The 25,156-nt window shown below is 41.9% G+C and overlaps 1 protein-coding gene across 1 annotated transcript in view; it reads left to right on the top strand.

The window, feature by feature from the left end:
• Nucleotides 1-25,156, top strand: part of LOC112227025 (xenotropic and polytropic retrovirus receptor 1 homolog) — a 43,407-nt gene that overhangs the window by 14,522 nt on the left and 3,729 nt on the right. The window contains exons 3-13 of the mRNA XM_042307682.1: nucleotides 11,632-11,733; nucleotides 12,095-12,315; nucleotides 17,647-17,796; nucleotides 17,915-18,080; nucleotides 18,352-18,539; nucleotides 18,914-19,093; nucleotides 19,427-19,589; nucleotides 20,292-20,492; nucleotides 20,945-21,111; nucleotides 23,396-23,535; nucleotides 24,518-24,739. Coding sequence (XP_042163616.1) covers nucleotides 11,632-11,733; nucleotides 12,095-12,315; nucleotides 17,647-17,796; nucleotides 17,915-18,080; nucleotides 18,352-18,539; nucleotides 18,914-19,093; nucleotides 19,427-19,589; nucleotides 20,292-20,492; nucleotides 20,945-21,111; nucleotides 23,396-23,535; nucleotides 24,518-24,739 — 1,900 coding nt within the window. The remainder of the gene's footprint in view (nucleotides 1-11,631; nucleotides 11,734-12,094; nucleotides 12,316-17,646; nucleotides 17,797-17,914; nucleotides 18,081-18,351; nucleotides 18,540-18,913; nucleotides 19,094-19,426; nucleotides 19,590-20,291; nucleotides 20,493-20,944; nucleotides 21,112-23,395; nucleotides 23,536-24,517; nucleotides 24,740-25,156) is intronic.

Here is a 25,156-nt window from a genome sequence, read left to right as displayed (position 1 = left end):
TCCCACTAACACAATAAGCCCAGACAGTAACAGTGTTCTTTTGTGTGAAGGATGAGTCAGTGTTGACTGTCGTCAGTCCTGTGTTCATGAATAAATAGCACAGATTGCTTGCTAGCTAGCTAGCTAGGCTAAATACATTGCTGGTTAGCCAGTGAACGTTAACCAAATGAGCATGTGATGAGGACTTTTGATTGAAGGATGAAGTGTACTTTTGATTTACTTATCCAAATACGCTGTCCCTGGCAAGCTACTCAATGTCAAACCACCATGCTCACTCTGACTCTCACGTGGTGATTTACAAGCTGAATGATGTTAAATGAGCAGCTCGTAGAGCGCTCTCTTCAGGCAATCATTACCTTTTAATAATGACGATTTTAATATCGGTCTACCGATTTATCGGTCGGGCTCTAATAATATCCCTCTGGGTTTATTTTTGATTTAATCATAAAAATCCCATTGAGAAGGGAGACCTGCCTAAGATGGCAGCAGCAATCAATACAACATTTTATTAATTCAATCAGCACAACAATACAATGCAGCATTCAGGAAACATTTACTCTACTCCTGAACAGAGTTTTGTACCAGAGTTTTAAACTCAATGAGGGTCACTAGTACATCTAGTTTTAGTATACTTTGTAGAAAATTCCATGCCTCAGAGGCCATTTCTTCTGAGCAACAACAAACACAGATTCCTGTGGTCATCTGAGGTCATAGTTCAACCAGCACTATCATTGATAGGATTGGCAATAAACATATCTAGCCTACCTTTGGGTCTGTGTGTGCTGTTGCTATGGCTGGACATTGGACACTAGGCCTGGAGTGTTGCCAATGTTAGAAGTCAACTCATCAGTGTATCAGTAAAACAATCTCCGGACACTGTTGTGCTCCCAGTGTGTTTTAATATAACAACGTTGTAACCAAGCAGTGTTATATAACCAAGAGAACGCCGCAGTCAGCACACAGTGAAACACGTACTCCCAACCAAGCGTTTGTTTTTTGTTAATAGCCTTAGCTCTTTGTTCAGTAGGCCTACCTGCAATTATCCTTGTTTAAGTTGCTTTAATACACCATAGATACATTTCATTTAAAAAAGAATGTAGGGTTTTAATGGTTCACCAAACCCACTGTTCGGTGCCTATTGCAGTTTTTGGGTCACGGTTCGGTTTTGGTACAGAGCCAAAATTAAAATGCCATGGAATTTACCAGTTGTGAAGTCATAAATACCAGTTAAGAAATGCCGATTGGCTAATGGCCAAAAAGCTGTCAACCATAACATTAAAATACAGCTATCATGCTTGTAAACACATTTACAGTGTTAATAGATTTCTTTTTCTAAGTAATGTTTTGTTGTTGCATTTAACTGCCAAAAATGTTGTTATAGAGGCCATTTCCTAAGTAGGTGACGTCAGAGGACACCATGTGGGAGAAGTGGATGCTCAGGATGATAGACGAGTTTCCCACTAGTAATTACCAGTTTGAGGGCTGTTCAAGTGGATTTTTCAGAGTCGTGGTAAATTCCCACTTCCTATTTGGTTAGGAACGCACCATGCCGCTGCCTCCTTCAGTGCCAGATGCGTACTTGTGACTCTCATAACGCAGGCATGTCTGTAGCTCTACATCTCCCACTCAGGGGTAATGTGATGGGCTTTCACTGTTTAAAGGTCCGATGCAGCTGTTTTTTTATCTCAATTTCATTTACTTTCTGGGTAACAATTATGTAACTTACTGTGACTGTTTTCAATTAAAATGGTCAAACAGAAACAAAAAAAAGCTTCTTAACAAAGTGTGATTTCTCAAGCAAGAATTTTGGCCAATTCTTTGAAAACTTTAGCTTTGGTTTGCTTATATAAAGTGTGTACTACATGTTTGCTAAAATGGGTGCAATTGGGAAGTTCGTAACATGGCTCAAGCACTTTCAGGGGGGTCTGAAACTCCCTATTCTCAACTACCGAAAAAGGGCGCATATCCACAGCTATAAACCAAAGACTGTCAAAAAAGATAAACAAAATAGCCTACCTATCGCTCTTGTAATTTCTTTGGCCAGTCAGAATCAGCTGCCAAGGGCTGCTTGAATGTAGAAGGTAAACGATGGTGTGTTTGTTTATTTGTGTTTCCATCTTGCTCCTGTATACTGGAGTGATGTCGGCGTAAATGTGTCCACATATTTTAGGTGTTGGCAGCTGCGTATGCTATTCTCGTTGAGTGGCGACATACTGTTAATTTTTTTCTACACAACTCTCTGCCCATTGTCAAAATGTTACCAAACCGGAGATTTAAATGGAGGATCCTCCAATTCTGGTTTATCGACCCTACCACATGCCATCGTACAGTACTAGTTTCCTGCTGCCCCTCACAAAAGGACAGTTTGAAATGTGCCAATTAATATTAGAGTTTTGATTACAATGTCTGCATAGGCTCTAGTTGTTTTAATGGAATAGCCTGATGTTTCAGCTCAGATTTATTTGAGGCATGTGCCTACAACGCAGACACGGTCGCCAGGTGGAACGATGTGCAAACAATGTGGCAAATAGAAGTGGCAATATCTTCAATATCTTCAATAAGCACACTATAGAGGGTGTTCCCTCAGGCCTGGAGGGAAGCTAAAGTCATTCCACTACCCAAGAATAGTAAAGCCCCCTTTACTGGCTCAAATAGCCAACCAAATCAGCCTGTTACCAACCCTTAGTAAACTCCTGGGAAAAAATGCGTTTGACCAGATACAATGCTATTTTGCATGTCACATCGTTTCACCTCTTCCACACTGACTTTACGGAATTCAAAAGTAAAATTCTTGTCTTTCATAATTTGTCCGATATACTTGGATGTGTAGTGTTAGTGTTTGTTGCTGGCATGTCATCCCTAAGTTTGCTTATCTTGCCAATGAAAAAGTCAAAGTAGTTTGCAATATCAGTGGGCTTTGTGATTAATGAGCCATCTAATTCAATAAATGCAGGGTTGGCTTTTTTCCCCCAAAATTAATTTACGGTGCCCCAAAGCTTTTTACTATCATTCTTTATATAATTTATCTTTCATTCATAGTGTCGTTTCTTTTTATTTAGTTTAGTCACATGATTTCTTAATTTGCAGTATGTTTGCCAATCAGTTGGGCTGCCAGACTTAATTGCCATACCTTTTACCTCATCCATCTTAACTATACAATTTTTCAATTCGTCATCAATCCAATTGGATTTAACAGTTTTTACAGTCATTTTCTTAATGAGTGTGTGCTTATTAGTAACTGGAATAAGTAGTTTCCTAAATGTTTAAGTGCAGCGTCTGGTTGCTCCTCATTACACACCACAGACCAGCAAATACAGTTGAAGTCGGAAGTTTACATACACTTAGGTTGGAGTAATTTAAAACTCGTTTTTCAACCACTCCACAAATTTCTTGTTAACAAACTATGATTTTGGCAAGTCGGTTAGGACATCTACTTTGTGCATGACAAGTCATTTTTCCAACAATTGTTTACAGAGATTATTTCACTTAATTCACTGTATCACAATTCCAGTGGGTCAGAAGTTTACATACAGTAAGTTGCCTGTGCATTTTAAACAGCTTGAAAAATTCCAGAAAATGATGTCATGGCTTTAGAAGCTTCTGATAGGCTATTGACATCATTTGAGTCAATTGGAGGTGTACCTGTGGATGTATTTCAAGGCCTACCTTCAAACTCAGTGCCTCTTTGCCTGACGTCATGGGAAAATCAAAAGAAATCAGCCAAGACCTCAGAAAAATAATTGTAGACCTCAAAGTCTGGTTCATCCTTGGGAGCTGAAGGTACCACGTTCATCTGTACAAACAATAGTACGCAAGTATAAACACCATGGGACCACGCAGCCGTCATACCGCTCAGGAAGGAGACGTGTGAATGAACGTACATTGGTGCGAAAAGTGCAAAGCAATCCCAGAACAGCAAAGGACCTTGTGAAGATGCTGGAGGAAACAGGTACAAAAGTATCTATATCCACAGTAAAACAAGTCCTATATCGACATAACCTGAAAGGCTGCTCAGCAAAGAAGAAGCCACTGCTCCAAAACCGCCATAAAAAAACCAGCATATGGTTTGCAACTGCACATGGGGACAAAGATTGTACTTTTTGGAGAAATGTCCTCCGGTATGATGAAACAAAAATAGAACTGTTTGGCCATAATGGCAGCATCATGTTGTGGGGGTGCTTTGCTGCAGGAGAGACTGGTGCACTTCACAAAATAGATGGCATCATGAGGATGGAAAAGTATGTAGATATATTGAAGCAACATCTCAAGATCTTAAAGCTTGGTCTCAAATGGGTCTTCCAAATGGACAATGACCCCAAGCATACTTCCAAGGTTGTGGCAAAATGGCTTAAGGACAACAAAGTCAAGGTATTGGAGTAGCCATCACAAGCCCTGACCTCAATCCCATAGAAAATGTGTGGGCAGAACTGAAAAAGCGTGTGCGAGCAATGAGGCCTACAAACCTGACTCAGTTACACCAGCTCTGTCAGGAGGAATGGGTCAAAATTCACCCAATTTATTGTGGGAAGCTTGTGGAAGGCTACCCAAAATGTTTGACCCAAGTTAAACAATATAAAGGCAATGCTACCAAATACTAATTGAGTGTATGTAAACTTCTGATCCACTGGGAATGTGATGAAAGAATATAAGCTGAAATAAATCATTCTCTCTACTATTATTCTACTAATACATTTCTGCAGTGTATTAGTCCCAGCCTTTGGAACTTTGGATACTGCTTTAAAGCAAATATCTGCAGCATTAATACAAATGTGATCAATACATGTTGATGATTTAATATAGAGGTTGACTGATTATGATTTTTTTCCAACACCGATACCGATTTATTGGAGGACCAGCATATGCCGATACCGATTAATCGGCCGATTTTTACATGTATTTATCTATTTGTAATAAATGACAATTACAACAATACTGAATGAACACTTTTATTTTAACTTAATATAATACATCAATAAAATCAATTTAGCCTCAAATAAATAATGAAACATGTTCAATTTGGTTTAAATAATGCAAAAACAAAGTTTTGGAGAAGAAAGTAAAAGTGCAATATGTGCCATGTAAAAAAGCTAACGTTTAAGTTCCTTGCTCAGAACATGAGAACATATGAAAGCTGTTGGTTCCTTTTAACATAAGGCTCGTATTTCTTTGTGTTATTATGTTATAATTAAGTCTATGATTTGATAGAGCAGTCTGACTAAGCGGTGGTAGGCAGTAGCAGGCTCGTAAGCATTCATTCAAACAGCACTTTCGTGCGTTTGCCAACAGCTCTTCGCTGTGCTTCAAGCATTGAGCTGTTTATGACTTCAAGCCTATCAACTCCCGAGATTAGGCTGGTGTAACCGATGTGAAACGGCTAGCTAGTTAGCAGGGTGCGCGCTAATAGCGTTTCAATCGGTGACGTCACTCGCTCGGAGACCTTGAAGTAGTTGTTCCCCATGCTCTGCAAGGGCTTTTGTGGAGAGATGGGTAATGATGCTTCGTGGGTGGCTGTTGTCGATGTGTCCCTGGTTCGAGCCCAGGTTGGGGTGAGGAGAGGGACGGAAGCTGTACTGTTACACTGGCAATACTATAGTGCCTATAAGAACATCCACTTGTCAAAGGTATATGAAATACAAATGGTATAGAGAGAAATAGTCCTATAATAACTACAACCTAAAACTTCTTACCTGTGAATATTGGAGATTCATGTTAATATGGTCAAATCCGGAAACTATCATTTCGAAAACAAAATGTTTATTCTTTAAGTGAAATACGGAACCGATCCGTATTTAATCTAATGGGTGGCATCCATAAGTCTAAATATTCCTGTTACATTGCACAACCTTCAATGTTATGTCATAATTACGTAAAATTCTGGCAAATTAGTTCAAAGCAAGCCAGGCGGCCCAAACTGTTGCATGTACCCTGACTCTGCGGGCAATGAATGCAAGAGAAGTGACACAATTTCCCTAGTTTAATATTGCCTGCTAACCTGGATTTCTTTTATCTAAATATGCAGGTTTAAAAAATATATACTTCTGTGTATTGATTTTAAGAAAGTCATTGATGTTTATGGTTAGGTACATTCGTGCAACGATTGTGCTTTTGTCACAAATGCACTTTTGTTAAATCATCCCCCGTTTGGCTGTCTTTATGGTTAGGTACACATTGGTGTAACGACGGTGCTTTTTTTTTTGCGAATGCGCTTGTTAAATCACCCGTTTGGCAAAGTAGGCTATGATTCAATAATACATTTCACAGGCACCGCATCGACTACATGCAACGCAGGACAAGCTAGATAACTACACATGGTTGATGATATTACTAGTTTAACTAGTGATTATGTTAAGATTGATTGTTTTTTATAAGATACGTTTAATGCTAGCTAGCACCTTACCTTGGCTCCTTGCTGCCCTCGCATAACAGGTAGTCAATGTAATTGGCCATCGGTGTCCAAAAACTTGAAATCGGCCCTAATTAATCGGCCATTCCGATTTAATTGGTCGACCTCTAATTCAATACCAATAAGTCTGCCATTTTCACCCCATTCTGTGATTTTTGAGAGTTTATGACATAGCCCCTCTAGTAATTTAATATGATCTCTGTGGCTTAAACAATAACTTCATATCTGAAGTCATGCACTTTTTCTATTGATTGGTGTGGTCTCTGTGTGTATGTGTGTGTATGTGTGTGTCTCAGAGTCAGCGAGAACGGGAGCGAGGATGTGGCCTACCCATGTGTGGTTAATTACTGAATTGAATGGCTGTGGTTTATAAATATGTATGTGTAGGGGTGTGTTGATTATCTCTGTTTTTGTGCCATAACGTAGCTCTGCGTGTGTGCGTGCGCGATAAGAGTCACTGACTCAAAGCCACAAGAGGATAGAAAATATTTCAAACGTTGCTTTTTCGGGGGAGGTAGTTGCAGAAATGTTATAATGGTTTAGTCGACTTCCTCAATGGTTGGTCCATACCTGTTATTTGCCATGGCAGACTGATGATAATCACAGGGCCATTTTAGGCCAAATTGAATGTAATTGAAAAGTTAATGATGGTCCTCCCAAACGGCTGATGTTTGCGGACCTGTGAGGTCGGTTTCACCCGTTCATTTTCACACGGACGCCATGATGTCACTTACCTTACCAGCATTCTCACAAGTCTGACTTCACTGGCACCATCATCATAGTCTGCCCACTCTGTCGAAACTGTTTTAATGTTTTTATAAACCACTCTGTGTGCAAAGAAATGGCGCAAAATTGCTTTCTTCAACTCTAGCCTGATAGGCAAATGTTGAAATACTGAAATTGTCATGAGGCTAATCTTTTGCTGGAAACATCTGGAAACTGAAACATCAAAAAATAGACCAATGTTTCCCCTCTGTGATTTGTCAGTGTGTCATCCAGCTGTGCATAGATTGGTTACAGGGTATCTCTCTAATCTAGTCAGCTCTCCTCAGGGCCCAGTCGGCCCCAGTGACCCAGTTCTATACAGCTATATAGAGTTACCTAAACTAGTTTTATATAGGGATTGACTCAGTCAAACCAGTACTACACTAACAGCTGGGATGCATTACTAGTGCTGTTGCCATTCCCTGGGGCAGTTGACAACCTTGATCAAATCCGGAGTTCAACTTGATAAACAACATCACACCGGATAAGTGTTTTATTGAGTAGGTATAGAAGGGACGGCCTATAGCCTATTAAGATTGTTGGTATTGTGACAATGTCATCTGCCCCCATGTCCAGTTGCTAAAGGAACATTTTGAGGAAAACAGTAATAATTTTGTCCATGATTCAGCCTGTGTCAGGATCACTCTGTCTGCTATAAAATAGCATCTATTTTAATCAAATGAGCTGTATTTAATCTGCAGACTCACAACAACTCGTTTGGAGAGTCCCCACTCACATTTTGTCAGCATGTGTCACTGTATATTAAAACTGGAGTCATAACACATACATTTATGTGAATAAAAATGATACAATCATGGCATTATCCATCAATGTGAAGTATCATTTCTTCCTACTTTGAACTTGTTTTGTCTCTCTTCGGATTTCAATCAAGCCCAATGGACTAAAGACTTCACCAAAGCTTGGAGAACAGTCAGGGAAAAACACTTTGTCAAAATCCTTTATGGAGTCTGTGAAAATGTTTACATTCAGACCTATTACATTTCTCTGACCTTTTCACTGAGGGAAAGACACTGTGCAAAACAGTCTGAAAGGCCAGTAAAGGGATATTTGGAGACTTACCAACGGCACTAACACAGACTTAACATCCTGTTCAGGCGTACCGTTCCAGAAGGAGCGTTCTGAGTGGTATTTTTTGGCTATTAATATTCATCTGCACCCATCCATCATTCTACCCATTCTCTCTTCCTCATCCAGTGGTTTCAGGCTCTAACGATGGCCTCTCTTTCTCACTCGCTCACCGCGTGACTCCAGATAGCATTTCTGGTCCCAAAACTTTGCAGACCAGTGATTAACTTTTGCTGCAAATGTCTGAACACGAGTGCTCGCATGTGTAATGTATTCATGATTGGCTCATTCTGCAGAAAACAGGATGGGCAGTTTTTGTTATGAATCTAGAGTTTCTCATCTGATGCAGGGCTATTAGGATGATGAATCCTTGTCCTCTTGCCTATTATGAGATTCTGTGGATTTGGTCCCAGTCATAGACCCATATAAAGAGGCCAGTATGCCCAGATCCTCCCAACCTATCACAGCCTCTCCCAGCCTATCACATTTCAAGTTCAGTTCAGCATCTTTGGTCCTACATGGGATTACGTGCAGTAGTTTAGAAACTGATACCGGAATACATCTGGAGTTATCAGAAGAACACTTTCGTGATATGGCAAGTTACAATTTGCTTTTTGAAAGTCCTATATCTTGAAAATTTGATTTGCTGACATGCAACAAAAATGTGTGACCGTATGGACTAACAGTGGACTAATGAAATAAATATTCCTTTAATACAGTGCATTCGGAGTATTCCGAAGTATTCAGACCCCTTGACTTTTTCCACATTTTGTGAAGTTACAGCCTTATTCCAAAATGGATTAAATTCATTGTTTTCTTTACCAATCTACACAATACCCATAATGACAAAGCAAAAACCGGTTTGTAGAAATTTAGGCAAATTTATAAAAAAATATACAACTGAAATATCACATTTACATAAGTATTCAGACCTTTCACTCAGTACTTTGTTGAAGCACTTTGGCAGGGATTACAGCCTCAAGTCTTCTTGGGTATGACACTACAAGCTTGGCACACATGCATCGCTGCACAGCTATTTTCAGGTCTCTCCAGAGATGTTCGATCGGGTTCAAGTCCAGGCTCTTTTTAGCAAATGTATAAAAAATGCAAAACAGACCTTATTTGCATAAGTATTCAGACCCTTTGCTATGGGACTTGAAATTGAGCTCAGGTGCATCTTGTTTCCAATGTTCATCTTTGAAATGTTTCTATAACTTGATTGGAGTCCACCTGTGGTAACTTCAATTGATTGGACATTTGGAAAGGCACACACCTGTCTATATAAAAACCAAACAATAAGGTCGAAGGAATTGTCCGTAGAGCTCAGAGACAGGATTGTGTCGAGTCACAGATCTAGGGAAGTATACTAAAACATTTCTGTAGCATTGAAGGTCCCCAAGAACACAGCCTCCATCATTCTTAAATGGAAGAAGTTTGGAACCAAGACTCTTCCTAGAGCTGGGCGCTCGGCCAAACTGAGCAGTCAGGGGAGAAGGGCCTTGGTCGGGGAGGTGACCAAGAACCCGATAGTCACTCTGACAGTTCCTCTGTGGAGATGGTTGTCCTTCTGGAAAGTTTTCCCATCTCTGCAGCACTCCACCAATCAGGCCTTTATGGTAGAGTGGCCAGACGGAAGCCACTCCCCAGTAAAAGGCACATGACCAGCCCGCTTGGAGTTTGCCAAAGGACACCTAAAGGTCTCTGACCATGAGAAACAAGATTCTCTGGTCTGATGAAACCAAGATTGAACTCTTTGGTCTAAATGCCAAGCGTCACATCTGGAAGAAACCTGGCACCATCTCTACAGTGAAGCACGGTGGTGGCAACATCATGCTGTGGATATATTTTTTAATGGCAGGGACTGGGAGAATAGTCAGGATCGAGGCAAAGATGAACAGAGCAAAGTACAAAGATATCCTTGATGAAAACTTGCTACAGAGCTCTCAGTACCTCAGATTGGGGCAAAGGTTCACCTTCCAACATGACAATGACCCTAAGCACACAGCCAAGACAACGCAGGAGTGGCTGCTGTACTATTCTCTGAATGTCCTTGAGTGGCCCAGCCAGAGCCTGGACTTGAACCCGATCGAACATCTCTGGAGAGATCTGAAAATAGCTGTGCAGCGACACTCCCCATCCAACCTGACAGAGCTTGAAAGGATCTGCGGAGAAGAGTGGGAGAAACTCCCCAAATACAGGTGTGGCAAGCTTGTAGTGTCATACCCAAGAAGACTCGAGGCTGTAATCACTGGCAAAGGTGTATACTTATGTAAATGTGATATTTCAACAACAATTTTTTTTTAATACATTGGCAAATTGTCTAAAAGTCGGTTTTTACTTTGTCATTATGGGATATTGTGTGTAGATTGATTAGGTAAAACAAACTATTTTATCAATTTTAGAATAAAGCTGTAACGTAACAAAATGTGGAAAAAGTCAAGGGGTCTGAATACTTTCCGAATGCACCATACATGGGTCAGCATTCTCCACAACTCCAGTCCTTTTGTTTTATCCTTACTCAAATGCTCCAGATAAAACATGAGCTTGTAAGGGGTAATGAAAGTGACTCCTTGAATTATCCCAGACACCCACCCAGTTTTTTCCTGACTACAGAGTCTGGCTGTTCTGACTCACAGATAGTCGTCAGACACTGAGTCAGAGGTGCCTGTCTGGACTACCCATAGCCCTACAGTAAGTTAACCTACTTCTGTTACATTGGGAATTACCGGGAACCAACCTGCGGGCTCCTGCCCTCTGCCGTGGCTCCTCCTGGTGGCCCTTTGGGGTATTACAGGAGTGAGGTAGCAGTGTATCAAGGCACATAATGCACTTTCTCAATTATTTTAGGCGTTCCTAGTGAACTGCAATGTGTGCAGGGTTTGGTCTCACATGCGTCACTCTTTTTAAACACCCAATTCAACTAATCCACAAGACTGATTAGTTGAATCCAGTGTTTTGGTGCTGGGCTGGACACATTGTTCATTATAGATTTTCTACACAATGTTGTGCCACCTGAATGTGCTGAATAAGCCAAGAGAGGTTAAATAATAACTGTGTCATGTATGTACAGAAGCCTTGCTCAAAGCTGAGTCTCCAAAATAACTAACCACTTCTTTTAAGACGGCCTCTCTCAACACAGTCTTAGGGATCCAGTCGTTTTAAACATGTTTGATGGAATCCCACTAAACAAGGGCTTGCTGATTTAGTTGACTAGATGGTAGAACCGTGGGTGCTTGTGTTGAAATACATCAAATGTGAAATGAATGGGATATCACAAGTGGCAAAAATAGCAAGCTCTCAAAGACATTTGCAAACCCCTTGAAAATTCGTCAGCTTTTCTGTAAGAGATAAGATGAATAACACCTCGTTCTTTCCAGTCACAGACGAGGACACAGTCAAGAGATACTATGCCAAGTTTGAGGAGAAGTTCTTTCAGGCGTGCGAGAAGGAGCTGGCCAAAATCAACACATTCTACTCAGGTAACTGTACAATTGTGTACAACAATGTGTTGTCATTTTATGTTGTTCATTTATGTCATCCTGCACCTCATATAACCACACCACCGTGTGTCTCTCTAGTTAGCTAGCCGTTTCTATGATTGTACAAAAAAACTACAGCACATTCACATTGCGTGATTAGCAAAAAGTTACACGCTCCTCCACTGTCCACTACTGGCCTAGGCCACTAAAGGCCCATCTGTTCAGAAGACAAACATTTAAACCCTTAGGGAGATAATCTCCCTGCCAGAAACCAACTTACTCAATCTCCATCTCTCTCCTTCCCATGACCCTTCCTCCTCTCTCTGGCTCTTCTCTCCCCCTATTTTCTCCCCCTCTCCAGAAAAGCTAGCCGAGGCCCAGCGTCGTTTCGCCACTCTCCAAAATGAGCTGCAGTCGTCGCTGGACGCCCAGAGGGAAAGCAGCATGCAAGGCCTCCGTCGCCGCCGCAAAGCCGTGTTCCACCTGTCCCAGCAGGAGCGCTGCAAACACCGCAACATCAAGGACCTGCAGCTGGCCTTCTCCGAGTTCTACCTCAGCCTCATCCTGCTGCAGAACTACCAGGTTAGTATCCTAAACCCTACACACTACCCCTAGACCACAGGAGGCTGCTGAGGGGAGGAAGGCTCATAATAGTGACTGGAATGAAGTGACTGGAAGGGTATCAAATGATGAGTTTGATTCCATTTATTCCATTCCAGCCTTTACTATGAGCCTGTCCTCCCCAAATAAGGTGCCACCAACCTCCTGTGCCCTAGACACTATCACTAGATACTACCTCAGCCTCATCCTGCTGCAGAATTACCAAGTTATTAGACACTACCAGGGTGGGAAATGAACTTTTTGGTGGCAGGTAGATTTTTTTACCAGGCAATTGCTTTTTTCTTGTTGTTCCTTCCTAATGTTTCTAAACTATTACTAGTAAGAAGTAATGGGGTATATTGCTTAATTTCATTTTTGTGACATGCGTCTTTTTACCAATTATGTTTAAAATAAATATTTTTAAATCTAATATTAAAAACAGATAAACAGTTCTACAACTGAACATCTACAACAATTCTAGTGGCATATTTTGGTTAAACTATCCCCAATTCAATGGAATTGCAACCCTCAATGCACAGCGCATTCTACCATCACCTGTGCAGTGCACTCTTCTATAGCATGTACAGCTGATTATCAAGATCTTGCACAAGAGATGCTATTGAGCCCACACTACTACACTGTCTGAGACCAGGACTATATGCTTTCTGGTAAGTTTTGATTACAGTACTGGGTGGGGTGGATATTTTATATGACATAATTTTTTGTTAACTAGTAAATAGTAGCCTACAGCAAGGTGTTTTAAAATCATTTCTAACTTGTTAACAATTTCTGCTAGTTAGTTTTTGCTACCATGTGGGTTTTAGCTTGCTTGAACCTGCTAACTGAGGGGTGTTCATTCACCTGTTTCCATACATGTTTCATTTTAAAACATGTATCTTACAAAGGAGTTGTTTGATCTAACTGCTTAACTATTTATCTGTACATGGAATTGTATTTGGGGGTTTTTCCCCAAAAATGTTTTCCTAATCTTCACAGGAAAATGCCATGGGCACTGTCTGGTGTGTGGAGACATTTCACTGCAGCTAATGAAAAGGAAAAGCTGTGTACATTTGATAATACTCTGTTGCATTCTTCACATATGATTTGGCAATGATGCAGAATCATCTGGCTAAGTGCATCAAGTTCCCTCAGCGCTCACAACAAGCAACCTCTGACAAAGGTCCCTCTACTTGTATTCGAGGTGAAAATGATGAATCATACATCTTATCGATAGCAACAGCTCATGGTCCTCCTGGAATCAGAAGTTTTTTTGACTCAATGGAGGAACATAGTCAGATAAATGCTGATGAATGTCTTGCTTGAGCTGTGTATGCAACTGCTTCACCTCTGCTCACAGGCAATGTGTATTGGAAGAAATTTCTGAATGTTCTTTGACCAGCATACTCACCTTCAAGTGAAGGTCAAGCAAATCATAGAGAAAGCAGACTGTATTGCAATCATCTCTGATGAGTGGTCAAATGTTCCTGGGCAAGGAATAATTAACTACATCTCAACCAGTATTCTACAAGAGCACAGACACAAGGGACAACAGACACACCGGTCTCTACATTGCAGATGAGCTGAAGGCAGTCATCAATGACCTTGGACCACAGAAGGGATTTGCACTGGTGACAGACCATGCTGCGAACATGAAGGCTGCTTGGTCTAAAGTGGAGGAGTCCTACCCTCACATCCCACCCATTGGCTGTGCTGCTCATGCATTGAATCTGCTCCTCAAGGACATCATGGCACTGAAAACAATGGTTACACTCGACAAGAAAGCCAAGGAAATGGTTAGGTATGTGAAGGGTCATCAAGTTATAGCAGCAATCTACCTCACCAAGCAAAGTGAGAAGAATAAGAGCACCACATTGAAGCTGCCCAGCAACACCCGTTGGGGTTGTGTTATCATCATGTTTGACAGTCACCTGGAGGGGAAGGAGTCTCTCCAAGAAATGGCCATATCACAGTCTGCCAATATGGACAACAGCCCCATCAAGAGGATCCTCCTGGATGATGTATTTTGGGAAAGAGTGGTAAGCAGCCTGAAACTCCTGAAACCTGTAGCAGTAGCCATTGCACAGATTGAGGGAGACAATGCCATCCTGTCTGATGTTCAGACTCTGTTTGCAGATCTAAGAGAAGAAATCCATACTACCCTGCCCACTTCACTGTTGCTCCAAGCAGAGGAAACTGCAGTTCTGAAATACATCAAAAAGCATGAAGACTTCTGCCTGAAGCCCATACACACCGCAGCGTACGAGTTGGACCCCAAGTATGCTGGCAAGAGCATCCTGTCTGGTGCAGAGATCAACAAGGTCTATGGTGTCATCATCACTGTGTCTCGCCACCTTTGCCTGGATGAGGGCAAGGTTCTTGACAGTCTGGCGAAATACACTTCCAAGTAAGGACTTTAGGATGGAGATGCAATATGGCCGTCGTGCCAACATATCTCATCAGCCACCTGGTGGAAGGGACTTTGTGAATTTGAGACTCTTTCCCCTGTTGCCTTCATTATCCTCCAGATCCCACCACCATCAGCCGTCTCAGAGCACAACTGGAACTTGTTTGGGAACACACACACCAAAGCACGCAACAGGCTGACCAATACAAGGGTTAAAAAATTTGTGGCCATCCGGGCAAATTTGAGACTTTTTGAGCCTGACAACGAGCCATTCTCAACAAGGTTGGAAAGTGAGAGTGAAGATGAGGCTTCAGAGTCTGTTCAAGACACCATTCTGTATACATCTGACCCCTCTTTGGACACTGTGCTAACAAACCTCCAAACGAGCATCAACGCCATACAACACTCCTTCCGTGGCCTCCAACTGCTCTTAAATGCTAGTAAATCGAAATGCATGTTCTTCAACCGATCGCTGCCCGCACCTGCCCGCCCGACTAGCATCACTACTCTGGACGGTTCTGACTTCGAATATGTGGTCAACTAAAAATACCTAGGTGTCTGGTAAACTCTCCTTCCAGACTCAAATTAACCATCTCCAATCCAAAGTTAAATCTAGAATCGGCTTCCTATTTCGCAACAAAGCCTCCTTCACTCATCCTGCCAAACATACACTCGTAAAACTGACTATCCTACCGATCCTTGACTTCGGCGATGTCATTTACAAAATAGCCTCCAACACTCTAGACAGCAAATTGGATGCAGTCTATCACAGTGCCATCCGTTTTGTCACAAAGTCCCATATACTACGCACCACTGCGACCTGTATGCTCTCGTTGGCTGGTCCTCGCTACATATTCGTCGCCAAATCCACTGGCTCCAGGTCATCTGTAAGTCTTTGCTAGGTAAAGCCCTGCCTTATCTCAGCTCACTGGTCACCATAGCCACACCCGTAGCACGCGCTCCAGCAGGTATATTTCACTGTTCATCCCCAAAGTCAACACTTCTTTGGCCACCTTTCCTTCCAGTTCTCTGCTGCCAATGACTGTAATGAAATGCAAAAATTGCTGAAGTTGGAGACTTGTACCTCCCTCAATAACTTTAAGCGTCAGCTGTCAGAGCAGCTTACCGATTGCTGCAGCTGTACACAGCCCATCTGTAAATAGCCCATCCAACCAACTACCTACCTCATCCCCATATTTGTTTTTGTTTTTCTGCTCTTTTGCACACCAGTATTTCTACTTGCACATCCTCATCTGCACATCGATGACTCTAGTGTAAATTGCTAAATTGTAATTACTTCGCCACTATTGGCCTATTTATTGCCTTACCTCCTTACTTCATTTGCACATACTGTATACAGATTTTTTTCTATTGTGTTGTTGACTGTTCGTTTGTTTATTCCGTGTGTAATTCTGTGTTTGTGGCGCACTGCTTAGCTTTATCTTGGCCAGGTTGCAGTTGTAAATGAGAACTTGTTCTCAACTGGCCTACCTGGTTAAATAAAGGTGAAAAATAAATAAATGAAAGGTGGACATTGAGGAGGTCCAGGGAGAAGACATGGAAGCCTGAGAGGAAAACAGTCTAGAAACTAAAGCTTAGGATATCATTTTACAGATGTATGTTGAAAACATTTTTGGGAGATGCGATGGATCATTGGGGATCATTCAATATTCCCTTTCTTTTGTTGTTCAGTGAAATCATCCCATGTGAAGAGTCAACTCATTTAATTAAAGTTCAATTCGTAACTAAATTGTTTTTAAAATTTCTATTGGAAGGATTTAATTATTTGCAAATATGTCTACTTATGATAAAGGTATGTATGTTTGTCTGTATTTGTATGTATGGTAAATATATCCAATGCAAAAACCATCTACATTTAAATGGTGTTAATATTAATTAGCATATTTCCATTAATTCCCATATATTCCCGTTATTTCCCACGGAAAGTTTCCACCTCTGAATATTCCCCAAAATGTGCAACCCTAGTAATGACCGTGCTGTTTAACCAGCTTCTTGATGTGCCACACTTGTCAGGTCTTGGCAAAGGATAAATGCTCACCAACAGGGATGTAAACAAATTTGTGCACAAAATTTGAGAGAAATCAGCTTTTTGTGCTTATGAAACATATCTGGGATTTTTTATTTCAGCTCATGAAACATGGGACCAACACTTTACATGTTGAGTTTATATTTTTGTTCAGTATAGAAGCACACAAGTAAATCTACGAGATTATTGACAAAAGTTACGTTTTTTGGGAGTGATTCATTATTAATCAAGCACAATCATTAGGTGAGACAAATGTTCAGCTGCCTCCTTTAAGGGCTGTAACCATGGTAACTTTCACACTTGCTTATCTGTGGTGAAAAAAATATCAGACTGTGATTTCTTCCTAGCAGCAGAAAGTTGCAGCAAACTCTAACGTTGAAAAACAACCTAGCATGTGAACAAAACAATGTAACTTGCCAAAGAAAAAGTCACGACAAAGTCACGTTTTAGTAGCCTGCCGTGTCAATTTGGCCAACTTCCACATATGGGCTTCGGATAAAACAATTATAATCCTAAATGTTGTGACCACCTTCCAATTTGGCTGGTGAAATAGACATTCTTACCCGCCAATGACGATCTACCTGCATTTGGCTGGTGTTAATTTCCAACCCTGGATACTACCCTTAGATATTACCCCCTATACACTGTTCCTGGTTACTACCTCATCCTGCTGCAGAACTACCTGCGTTAGTTACCAGCCCCTAAACACCAACCTTAGACACCCTACCGCTAAGCATAACCTTGTTGTTTTGTGTCACCTGATCAATTGCAACAGGTTTTGTCATATGGGAGGGATCCGAAAAAAGAATCTGAGAGACTCCTACTTATAACCATTCAACTGTTTCTCCTCTCGTCTCCCCAGAATCTGAACTTCACAGGTTTCCGTAAAATCCTGAAGAAGCATGATAAGATCCTGGAGACGTCGCGGGGGGCCGACTGGCGCGTGGCCCATGTGGAGGTTGCCCCCTTCTACACCTGCAAGAAGATCACCCAGCTCATCTCTGAGACTGAGGTACTGGACAGCCATTTTGTTTTCCCCTCTTATCAATGAGAAGTATTAGCTCGTAGCAATGTACTATAATCATTTCAGTTTTTGTCTTTTAGCTGTGACACAATCTCTCTCCTCGCAGGCCCTGGTAACACAAGAGTTGGAGGGAGGAGACAGACAGCGAGCCATGAAGAGGCTACGAGTGCCACCACTGGGTGCTGCACAGCCTGCTCCGGCGTGGACCACCTTTAGGGTTGGGTTGTACTGTGGAGTATTCCTAGTCCTCATGGTCACCGTCGTCATCACAGGTATACCTGTCTTCCCTGCCTTTCCCCTATTCTCCTCCTACCCTCTGTCTTACTGAAGCTCTAACACAGGTTTTAAACCATGGTGGTGTGAAGCGCTTTACAATGTGAAAAGATTGGCTTGATAGTGAGATTTTCTATGTCGATTTTTCACATTATTTCATACAGGCCCTAGTCCTCTAGTTCAGGGTTTGATAGCTCAGTTATCGACAAAGTTACCATTATTGTGTTATTAATATGTTATGAATTTGTTATTAACCGTCCTGCCCGCTAGCTGCGGTTGTGATAGAGAATGCTAACGTGTGGCCACTGGTGAGGATCTACCGCGGCGGCTTCCTGCTGATCGAGTTCCTCTTCCTGTTGGGCATCAACACGTACGGCTGGCGCCAGGCAGGGGTTAACCACGTGCTAATCTTCGAGCTCAACCCACGCAACAACCTCTCCCACCAGCACCTCTTTGAGGTAGGAGTTTGGGGCTCTATACAGTGGTTGGATACTGATTGTGTTTTAATCATACAGCTCTGGATATTAGTTGTACCTATGTGGTTGTTTGTGTTCACATTTACTGTCATGTTACTGAATCTATCTTTTCACGTTAGTATCAAGTAATTTGCTTGAATTATCTTTCTCTCTCCCCTTCTCTCGCTCTCTCTCCTGCATCTCTCTACCCCTATCTCTCTCTTTCTTTGTCTCAAATTTGAACTAGCTTTATGGATGTGAAATTAGCCATCAATTGTTGCCAAAGCAATAAGCAATAGAATGGAATGACACAGTAATAGATTGAAAATGCAATCAAATTCCAACACGAGCTAACCTCTCTTCTCTCCTCCACATAGATTGCTGGTTTCCTGGGGGTGCTGTGGTGTGTGAGCATCCTTTCCTGTCTGTTCTCCAAATCCATCCTGGTGCCCATGCAGGCCAACCCGCTGGTCCTCTACGGCTTCTTCTTACTCTTCCTCATCAACCCCTTCAAGACCCTCTACTACAAGTCACGCTTCTGGCTCCTCAAACTGCTGGTGAGACGCTCAGAAAGCTGCTGAACATGTCTCAATGTGCTTGGCATCATGATGGGGGAAAAATATTGACATTTGATGTTGACAAGTGGTGTGTCCTGAAAAGTAATATATAGTTATCTCTTTTCCCCTGTCTTTCTCTCTGCCTCTCTCTCTCTACCCCTCTCTCTCTCTCTGTTTCTCTCTCTCTCGGTTTCTCTCTCTCTCGGTTTCTCTCTCTCGGTTTCCCTCTCTCTCTCTCTCTCTCTCTGGGTTTCCCTCTCTCTCTCACTCTCTCTGTTTCTCGCTCTCTCTGTGTTTCCTTCTTCTCTCTCTCTCTGCCCCCCTCTCCTCCAGTTCCGTGTGGTGACAGCCCCGTTCCACAGGGTAGAGTTTGCAGACTTCTGGCTGGCTGACCAGCTCAACTCTCTAGGGGTGGTTCTGATGGACCTGGAGTACCTAATCTGTTTCTACAGCTTCGAGCTCGACTGGAAGCAACAGGACGGGCTACTGCAGGACAGTAAGCAATGGATATACGAGTACACATGGATACACACACATACACATGCCAACATACAAGCACTGAGACACAAATACACACCCCAAGCTCCATTGAAAATAAGCTTGTTAGTTTCAGACCTTCAATTTGGACTTTTCTTATTTCTGATGGTTACTTTTATTTTTCTTTCCTCTCCTTTGTCCCTCTCTCCTCTCTCTGTCTGTATATATATCTTTCTCACACACAACTAAACACAACACAACCCAACACAGCCTTATCCAAACACACAAAGCTCAGCCAAAACAAGCCTACAGCCTGATCTAGCCCACACTAAACATACCCTCAAGACGTTCGTCCAAACAAACATAGACTAGTCCACACACACAATGCAAACACAACAAACATTATCCAGTCCAAACAAACATACACACCACCACCTAACCCTGTTCCAACACATGTTTTACCTTTATGTTATTGATTGCAGGTGAGAAGTGTTGGAGTCAACTCCATTTTAAACTCAAGTCATTTGTGTATATTGAATTGCATTCCTATAAAGAAAATGTCTAATCCATCTAACAGAGGGGAATTTCAATGGAACATATTTGGTGGATTTTATTGGTTGATTGATAATCATTCTGATAGGTGGAGGCATGTGTCACTCCTACTCATATAACGTGCTCATGATTTGATCTGTTAATTTCTAATCCATGTGTATTCTGATAGGTGGAGGTGTGTGTCACTCCTACTCGTACGGTGTGCGGGCCGTGATCCAGTGTCTACCGGCGTGGTTCCGCTTCGTGCAGTGCCTGCGCCGTTACCGTGACTCCAAACGGGCTTTCCCTCACCTGGTCAACGCCGGGAAATACTCTACCACTTTCTTCGTGGTCACCTTCGCTGCCCTGTACAGCACTCACAAAGAGAATTGTGAGTGTTGTGATACTGTATTGTACTAGTGTACTCCTCAGACATTAATACAGTTACAAAGGGAGGGTATATTACTGGAAACTTTAGAAGTTTACCAGTAAAGTACCAGAATGTTGGTTTCTTTCAAGGATTTGATATAACCTAGCACAATATATCTAGTGGCTCTTTTGGGTACCTCAGATTATCACTGGTGTATTTAATCATCTTTGGCCCTCTGTGTGACCTTATCACATGTCAAATATATCAAATAATTGAATAAGATTATAAACTTTTGAGAAAAATGTAATGACAAAGCTGAAAAACATTATCCTAAATATAAGCCATCAACTTAGTGAATACCATTTCATGTTTTAATGAGGATGAAACTATGTTTACACACTTATTCATTTGACCTTGTCAATTAGTTTGTGTTTTCAATATTTTGGTGTCAAACTGGTATTCCTCTCTCCTAGCTGCGAGTCACAACGAAGCTAAGATCTTCTTCTACCTGCTGATTGGCTGTTCCATAGTCAGTTCCTGTTACACCCTGGTGTGGGACCTGAAGATGGACTGGGGCCTGTTTGACCGAAACGCAGGCGATAATACCTTACTCAGAGAGGAGATCGTCTACCCCCAGAAAGTTAGTGTGCACCTTTGGGGGAAAAAAGCTATACCAACCAAAATGTTGAATATTGATTTAATCATCTATGAACAAAAATATAAATGCAACATGCAACAATTTCAAATATTTTACTGGGTTACTGTTCATATACATACATATATTCATATACATATATAAATAATTGAATTAGGCCCTAATCTATGGATTTCACATGACTGGGAATACAGATATGCATCTGTTGGTCACAGATGCATACAAAAACAAAGTAGGGGTGTGGATCAGAAAACCAGTCAGTATCTGGTTTGACCACCATTTGCCTCATACAGCGTGACACATCTCCTTCCCTACAGTTGATCAGGCTGTTGATTGTGGTCTGGGGAATATTGTCCCACTCCTCTTCAATGGCTGTGCGAAGTTGCTGGATATTGTCGTGAACTGGAACACGCTGTCGCACACGTCAATCCAGAGCATCCCAAACATGCTCAATGGGTGACATGTGGTGAGTATGCAGGTCATGGAAGAACTGGAACATTTTCAGCTTCCAGGAATTGTGTACAGATCCGTGGGACATGGGGCCGTGTGTTATCATGCTGAAATGTGATGGCAGCAGATGAATGGCACGACCTCAGGATCTCGTCACAATCTCTCTGCATTCAAATTGCCACCAATAAAATGCAATTGTGTTCGTTGTCCGTAGCTTTTTCCTGCCCATATCATAACCCCACCGCACCATGGGCTATGCTGTTCACAATGTTGACATCAGCACACCCCTGTACACGTGATCTGTGGTTGTGAGGCCGGTTGGACTTTCTGCCCCAAAAGAATTCAAATAAATTGATAGAAATATGTTTTTTTGTGCGAATGGAAAATGTCTGGGATCTTTTGTTTCAGCTCATGAAACATGGGACCAACACTTTACATGTTGCGTTTATATTTTTGTTCAATATATATACACTACCGTTCAAAAGTTTGGGGTCACTTAGAAATGTCCTTGTTTTTGAAAGAAAAGCTATTTTTCCCCCAATTTAATAACATCAAATTGATAAGAAATATAGTGTAGACATTGTTAATGTTGTAAATGACTTGTTGCTGGAAACGGCAGATTTTTATTTTAATGGAATATCTACAGAGGCGTACAGAGGCCCATTATCAGCAACCATCACTCCTGTGTTCCAATGGCACCTTGTGTTAGCTAATCCAAGTTTATCATTTTAAAAGCCTAATTGATCATTAGAAAACCCTTTTGCAATTATGTTAGCACAGCTGAAAAATGTTGTTCTGATTAAGGAAGCAATAAAACTGTCCTTCTTTAGACTAGTTGAGTATCTGGAGCATCAGCACTTGTGGGTTCGATTACAGCCTCAAAATGGCCAGAAACAAAGAACTTTCTTCTGAAACTTGTCAGTCTATTCTTGTTCTGATAAATGAAGACTATTCCATGCAATAAATTGCCAAGAAACTGAAGATCTCGTACAACGCTGTGTACTACTCCCTTCATAGAACAGCGCGAAATGGCTCTAACCAGAAATAAAAACAGGAGTGGGAGGCCCCGGTGCACAACTGAGCAAGAGGACAAGTAGATTATAGTGTCTAGTGTGAGGCGTCTGGTTCTCAAAAGTCCTCAACTGGCAGCTTCATCAAATAGTACCCACAAAACACCAGTCTCAACGTCCATAGCGAAGAGGCAACTCCGGGATGCTGGCCTTCTAGGCAGAGTTCGTCTGTCCTGTGTCTGTGTTATTTTGCCCAGCTTAATCATTTATTTTTATTGACCAGTCTGAGATATGGCTTTTTCTTTGCAACTCTGCCTAGAAGGCCAGCATCCCGGAGTTGCCTCTTCACTGTTGATGTTGAGACTGGTGTTTTGCGGGTACTATTTAATGAAGCTGATCAATTAGCATTTTAAAACGATAAACTTGGATTAGCTAACGCGACGTGTCATTGGAACCCAGGAGTGATGTTTGCTGATAATCGCCTCTGTAGATACAGTATTCCCTAAAAAGTCAACCATTTCCAGCTACAATAGTCATTTACAACATTAACAATGTCTACACTATTTCTGATCAATTTTATGTTCTTTTAATGGACAAAAAATTTATTTTAAAAAACAAGGACATTTCTACGTGACCCCAAACTTTTGAATGTATATGTGTGTGTGTGTGTATTGTTGGGGAATCATTATGCCTCAAAGAGGAACAGAGAAGTGTCTGATAATGTAGTAAATCACCATAAAAAAACATTTTCTTATTATTTCAGAAGGTTTGTATGTGATTATTTGATGTGTGTGTGTGTGTGTGTTCAGGCCTACTACTACTGTGCCATACTGGAGGATGTGTTGCTACGTTTTGCCTGGACGATACCCCTCTTCCTGAGCACAGTCAGTGGGATACCCTCTGCTGCAGACATCCTGGCCACCATCCTAGCCCCTCTGGAGGTCTTCAGGTGAGAACAGACTACATCTCTCTACCTCGCTCTATATCTCTCTATATATCTCTCTACCTCGCTCTACATCTCTCTACCTCGCTCTACCTCCCCCTCCCCCACTCAATTCAATTCAAAGGGCTTTATTGGCATGGGAAATATATGTTTACATTGCCAAAGCAAGTGAAATAAACAATCAAAAATGAACAGCAGACATTTTAAAATGTCATTATGGCTATATACAGTGTTATAATGATGTGCAAATAGTTAAAGTAAAAAGGGAAAGTAAATAAACATAAATATGGGTTGTATTTACAATGACGTTTGTGCTTCACTCTGTGCCCTTTTCGTGTGGTATTTCACCCAATAGATATGGGAGTTTATCAAAATTTGATTTGTTTTGGAATTCTTTGCGGGTCTGTGTAATCTGAGGGAAATATGTGTCTCTAATATGGTCAAACATTTGGTTAGGAAGTGCATCTGTTTCCACCTTATTTTGTGGGCAGTGTGCACATAGGCAGACCTGGCGCTCAAGAGAAGACAGGCTATGGTGGCCTCAGTAGCAAGGCCATGCTCACTGAGTCTGTACATTGTCAAAGCTTTCCTTAATCTTGGGTCAGTCACAGTGGTCAGCTGTTCTGCTACTGTGTACTCTCTGTTTAGGGCCAAATACCATTCCTCTCTCTGTTGTTCTCTCTGTCTCTTGTGTTCTATATTTTCTTTGCATTCTCTCTTCCTTTCACTTTATTTTTCCCTACCCGCTGTCTCTCAAACACCCTTTTCCTATGCCAATATCTTATTTCTTGTAAATGGACATTTCAGGGCTGACTACTATTGTGTTGACCTCTAGGTAGAGCTCTTTCCTGAAGATTTTAAAAGGCAAACATTTAGCCACTAAATACCTCAAGGACATTTCATACATAATTCTCTCTTCCCATACGAACATTGAAACACCTCAACAATATTTCACTTGCTATTCTCGTCCTCCCCCTCTCCACTGCAGGCGTTTTGTCTGGAACTTCTTCCGTCTGGAGAACGAGCACCTGAATAACTGTGGCGAGTTTCGAGCCGTGAGGGACATCTCAGTGGCTCCACTGAACGCTGACGACCAGACGCTGCTGGAGCAGATGATGGACCAGGAGGACGGAGTCCGGAACCGCCTGGGCAAGAAGAACTGGAAACGCTCCTACAGCATGTCTCTGAGACGGCCTCGCCTCGCTTCCCAGTACGGTTATAGAAGAGCTACACACACACATTGGCATGCATACACACCCACACAAAGCTACAGCATGTCCCTAAGACGGCCTCGCCTCGCTTCCCAGTACGGTTATAGAAGAGCTACACACACACATTGGCATGCATACACACCCACACAAAGCTACAGCATGTCCCTAAGACGGCCTCGCCTCGCTTCCCAGTACGGTTATAGAAGAGCTACACACACACATTGGCATGCATACACACCCACACAAAGCTACAGCATGTCCCTAAGACGGCCTCGCCTCGCTTCCCAGTACGGTTATAGAAGAGCTACACACACACATTGGCATGCATACACACCCACACAAAGCTACAGCATGTCCCTAAGACGGCCTCGCCTTGCTTCCCAGTACGGTAATAACGTACACACCTTATATAAAAC

The sequence above is a fragment of the Oncorhynchus tshawytscha genome, linkage group LG28 (genome assembly GCF_018296145.1).
Source record: "Oncorhynchus tshawytscha isolate Ot180627B linkage group LG28, Otsh_v2.0, whole genome shotgun sequence".
NCBI classification, from domain to species: domain Eukaryota; kingdom Metazoa; phylum Chordata; class Actinopteri; order Salmoniformes; family Salmonidae; genus Oncorhynchus; species Oncorhynchus tshawytscha.
Note: the sequence above shows the minus strand (reverse complement) of the source record. Positions and strands in the feature narration are given on the sequence as shown.